Below are 4,908 nucleotides of genomic sequence, written 5' to 3'. Positions count from 1 at the left end.
GCAGCAGAACAAGGTCCTGGAGACCAAGTGGCACTTGCTGCAGCAGCAGGGGTTGAGTGACAGACCCCAGGGCCTGGAGTCTTTCTTCGAGGCCTATCTGGTCCGGCTCAGGACACAGCTGGAGCAGCTGCAGAGGGAACGAGGGTCTCTGGACGCCGAGCTGAAGTCCTGCCAGGGCCAGGAGGAGGAGTATAAAGCTAAGTATGTGAACCACAGCATCCCCATGGGGCCTGGTGGCAGCTGGGAGGGCTTGAATCAGGCTGTCTGCTGGAAGCTGTCCTTCCTCTGAGCTCCCGGAATCACAGGATAGGCCTCCCCTCTGGGCCCTCTGCATCCCTACTCTCTCTGATTCTCAGGGGGCCCCATCTGCTGCAGGTAAGAGGCCCCCCAGCCCCTGATATCCAGGACTGGAGAGCCTCGATTCTAGCAGGCCCTGACTATGAGGGCCACGTTTCTGGTCAAGGTGGGGAGGGGCTTATTTAAAGAATGTTCCTGTGGGTTTTTTTCTTGAGAAATTCCTGTTGAGCAGGCTGTGGGCTAAAGTGACTCAGATATCCTCTGGTCTCAGAGGGAGAAGGGAATGCACTTAGTGGGACCACCCCTGGGCCTGTGCATGATTCACGGCTGGCTGCAGTCTGGGTTCCCCACGAGGTTACCTGGTGGCACGGGGAGAGCCCTGAAGCCACAGAGGCTCAGGTTTGGTGACTGTGAGCAAGGAAAGCTGTGTGGCCTTGAGCAAAGAATCTCACCTTTCCCAGCTTCAGTTTCCATATCTGTAGATGGGGATAATGCCTTTCTTGTGTTCCAGAGCCACTGGGAGGTTGGCTCCAGGGCCCAGCAGGGAGGGAGGGTCCTAGAAAGACTGGGGCCAGGAGACCTGGATTTTAGATCTGCATGGGCCACCTAATTATCTATAACCTGGGCACATCTTATAATCTCTCTGATAAAATCCAAAATGCCTGCTTCAGATGATGATTGTGAGTGGTAAGTGAGAAGTGTTTGAAAGTGCCTTCCAGACGTGAAGCTAAGTGACCCGATGTCATAGTGGACCTGGGCCGAGAGAGTGAAGAGGGACATAGGACGTGACAAACCTTCCTGACGGAAGAATAGAGGTGCAGCCTGGTGGAGGGTCCTGCTTTGGAGCATCTAAAGCAGAGTGACCTTCTCTTGGAGACTGTGCTTGGAGAGAGTCCTGGGCTCTGATGCCAGCACCCTGGGCAGCGTCTTTCTGTGCTTACTTGGCAGATATGAGCATGAGGCCAACAGGCGTGCCACGCTGGAGAATGACTTTGTGGTCCTCAAAAAGGTGAGTGGGTTCAACTGCTCTACCTGAATCCTTTTTTTTTAAAAATTTATTTATTAAACTGGACTGGGTCTTAATTGTGGCATGGGGGATATTTAGCTGTGGCAGGCAAACTCTTAGTTGCGGCATGTGGAATCTAGTTCCCTCATCAGGGATTGAACCCCAGCCCCCCGCTTTTGGAGCATGGAGTCTTAGCCACTGAACCACCAGGGAAGTCCCTCTACTTGAATCCTGAGCCATTCATTGTGCACAGAATCTGGGCTGCGAGAGCCATGTGTGTGTGTGTGTGTGTGTGGCGGGCGGATTCTCACGCATGACATGCTGACACATGTCTACAGGGACCCTGTGGGGAAATGGAACATACACACAGATACAGGGACCCTTGGAAAGATCTGATTGAGGGACTATGGGATGAGCTCTGGGAGTCACTGTGGGAGAGGGTGGGGAGGGAGTGGAAGAAGCCGAACTGGTTGGGATGAAATAGGGAAGGCTTCCTGAAGGCGATGTGGGTCAGTGTCAGACAAAAGAGAGAGCAGGGCAAGGCGAGGCTGAAAGAGGAAGGAATGGAAGCCAGAGAGGGCCATGGGGGTGTGTGTGCTGGGCAGTGTGTGAACACAACTCCTGGGTCAGAGTGGGACCCCCAAAGAGGGAGTGGGGGTACATTGTTTTTGTCTTTCTGTCCCTAGGATGCAGACGGGGTTCTCCTGAGCAAAATGGAGATGGAAAGCAAGGTGGAGGATCTGAAAGAGTACATCTGCTTCCTGAAGCATCTCTATGAAGAAGTGAGGATTCTCCAGGGGCAGAAGTGATGGTCTGCCTAGGGCAGGCGGGATGAGGGAGGGGACAGCACAGGCAGGCTCCCTGTGGCCACAGCATAGTGGGAGTGGCCGGGAGGTGAAGCCTGCTTAGGGTGCCTTAAACACTGGTCATTCAGTCCTGTGACAATTACTGAGAATGTACCAGGTGAATTGCTAGGTATTGAGAATATACCCGTGAATGACAAGACAAAAATCACGAGGCTGGGAGATAATAAACACAATAAGCAGTAGGCCTGGTAAATAAGTAAATTACAAAGCATGTTAGAAAGTGATAAATGCTATGGAAAAAGGAAAACCAGAGCAGGGAGAGGAGGATTGGGAACGTGGAGGGGTAGAGCAGGTGGCAGTTCCAAATAGAGCGGTCAGATGGCCTTATTTAGAAGATGAAATTGGAGTAAAGATCTGACAGAGGTGAGGAAGTTAGCCACATGGTGAGGGTGGTGCGAGGGATTCCAGGCAGAGGGAGCCAGGAGCCTACTGGTCTTTAAGGAAATGCAAGGAGGAAGAGGGAGGGGATGTGATAGGAGGTCAGGGAGTGATGTGGGCCAGGTGATGTGGGGCCCTGAGGACATGTTCCTTTGACGTCCAGGAGTCCTCGGACTGCCCTCACTTCCAGATAAGGGGACAGGGCATGCTCAGTGACAGCCGGCATGGATGAGGGCTGCCTCTGAAGGAGGGGGCAGGAAGTCAGGCACTCTGCCCACTTTCCCCAGGGCTCCAAGGGGAAGGGGAGCTGGGAAGCCATGGGACACTGAGTCAGTCCTGCCCGCAGGAGCTGGGCCAGCTGCAGACCCAGGCCAGTGACATGTCCGTGGTGTTGTCCATGGACAACAACCGCTGTCTGGACTTCAGAGACCTCATTGCCGAGGTCCGAGCCCGGTACGAGGAGATCACCCGGACCAGCAAAGCTGAAGCCGAGATGCTGTACCAGACCAAGGTGCCGGGACTGGGGGGCTAGCACTGAGCTGGGAAAGACTGGGTCTCCCTGCCTGCCCCCGTGGGGCAGTTGTCCACCTCAGTCTGGCTGAGGCAGTTCTGATAACCTGTCTGGAGCACCAGGGCTGGGTGGGTACCATGTTCCCCCTCTCCGGGAGGGAGGCAATGCAGGGAAACCATGGGAGATGAGCCTGGAGTTCCACAACCTCATCCCACCATGTCCTGGTCTCAGCATTTCACCTGCATTCCGGATGAGGATGTGAGGAGGCAGAGAGCCGGGGCCATGGTCAAAGGTGAGGGTCAAAGGTCAAAGGTGGGGTGCTGTCCACTGACGGTGCCACCTCTGTTCCCCTCCAGTACCAGGAACTTCAGGCATGTGCCCAGCTTCATGGGAACAGCATGAAGGAGACCAAAGTCCAGATCACTCAGCTGCAACAGACAATTAAGAAGCTGCAGAGTCAGATTGAGACCGTCAAGAGTCAGGTAAGGGTCCTGAGCCCCCAAGCCCTCTGTCTTACCACCTTTGTGCAGGCATCACTGCGGGGTTGGTGTGAAACTTTGATAACTTGTTGGAGCTTTGTATAATTTGGGGTTGAGAGCACTTTGAGCCCCATGTCAGAGGTGTTCGGCTCTCCTCCAGGGGATTCTAGATGCACGGGCTCCGCACTGCCAACCCCGGCATAGCCTTCTCACTGCATTCCATGCCCACATGCGCTTGGTGCTTTTGGCTCCTAGGGGAGAGGGTTAATTCATCTCTTTTCTAATCATTTCTTTTGGCACTTACTCCTCAAGTCCAGCAAGGACTCTAAGGCCGTGCACTGAATTTCCTGGTCCCCCTGTTGGGGAGGGAGAGAACCAGGATCTCAGGGAGCGGGGGACATGGGCAGGATGGTGAGGTGCTGAGGTCCCCTTAGGGTTGGGTGATGCTGCGGATGGGAGGAGTGGGGAGAGGTAGGAGGAAGGATGTCAAGGGCAGGGAGGTGGTTTCCTGCCCCTCTTGGAGACCTTACTTCCAGATGTGAGGATTACAGATTCTTAAGTTTTCAAGTGTCTTTGCTCTCACTTTCCCCAAGCCCAAAGAATCGCTCTTTTGGGATCAACAGAGGGTTGAGAGCTGAGACCAGTCAGAGGGTTTCCTCAAGCACTTCAGCCTGATTCCAAAGTCATGTGTGGCCCGTGCACGTGTGAGCAGGGCACAGATCTTGGAGAAAGTTCTTGGAGTACAGATCATTCAAAGGCCATACTCAGTCTCTAGACGTCCTGACCTGCTCTCCTTTGAAGTGCAAGGCAGGACCTGAGGTGAAGGTGACCAGGTCCTATTACTCAATTTGCTGCCCCTTTGTTTTGCCCATCATTTTGGACTTTTTGCTTTAGAAGCTTGGGGATTCTCTGGGGTGTCTGATAAGATACAGATTCCTGGGCCTCCCACTGGCAACAGGGAATCAGAGTCTCTAAGCGTGGAGCCCAGAAACCTGCTTTCTCAACAAAGCTCACCCAGGTAATGACGAAGCGCATGGAGTCTGAGCCCAGTGGCGAGCGCTTAGGAGAGTCACTATGTGCCCAAGTCTGGGAACCACAGTCCTCCCGTACAGAAAGGTGTCTTTCCTGGGAGAATCCCTCTTGGGGACCCACGCCCTATTACTCCTCCCTTTCATGCACAAGCCTGATGAACAGAGACTAAAGTAAGAGCAGTGGACTGGACCTCAGATGTCCTGGGTTAGGTTCCAGCTCCACCTCTCACCTCCTTTTCAGGGCTCAGTTTCTTCATCAGGAGAATGGAGACATTGTCCCCATCCATGGGGTGCTTTGTGGAAAATGAATAATGAGAGCCTTTAGGGAATGCCTTCCTTC

General features: G+C 53.8%; 1 protein-coding gene across 1 annotated transcript in view; it reads left to right on the top strand.

Annotated features, from left to right (window-relative positions):
* The window catches only part of KRT78 (keratin 78), a 31,786-nt gene that overhangs the window by 24,360 nt on the left and 2,518 nt on the right, over nucleotides 1–4,908 (top strand). The window contains exons 4-8 of the mRNA XM_010858094.1: nucleotides 5–201; nucleotides 1,246–1,306; nucleotides 1,990–2,085; nucleotides 2,894–3,058; nucleotides 3,415–3,540. Coding sequence (XP_010856396.1) covers nucleotides 5–201; nucleotides 1,246–1,306; nucleotides 1,990–2,085; nucleotides 2,894–3,058; nucleotides 3,415–3,540 — 645 coding nt within the window. The remainder of the gene's footprint in view (nucleotides 1–4; nucleotides 202–1,245; nucleotides 1,307–1,989; nucleotides 2,086–2,893; nucleotides 3,059–3,414; nucleotides 3,541–4,908) is intronic.

Source organism: Bison bison, unplaced genomic scaffold (assembly GCF_000754665.1).
Source record: "Bison bison bison isolate TAMUID 2011002044 unplaced genomic scaffold, Bison_UMD1.0 scf7180017864383, whole genome shotgun sequence".
Lineage (NCBI taxonomy): Eukaryota > Metazoa > Chordata > Mammalia > Artiodactyla > Bovidae > Bison > Bison bison.
This window is presented reverse-complemented; position numbering and strand designations above follow the sequence as displayed.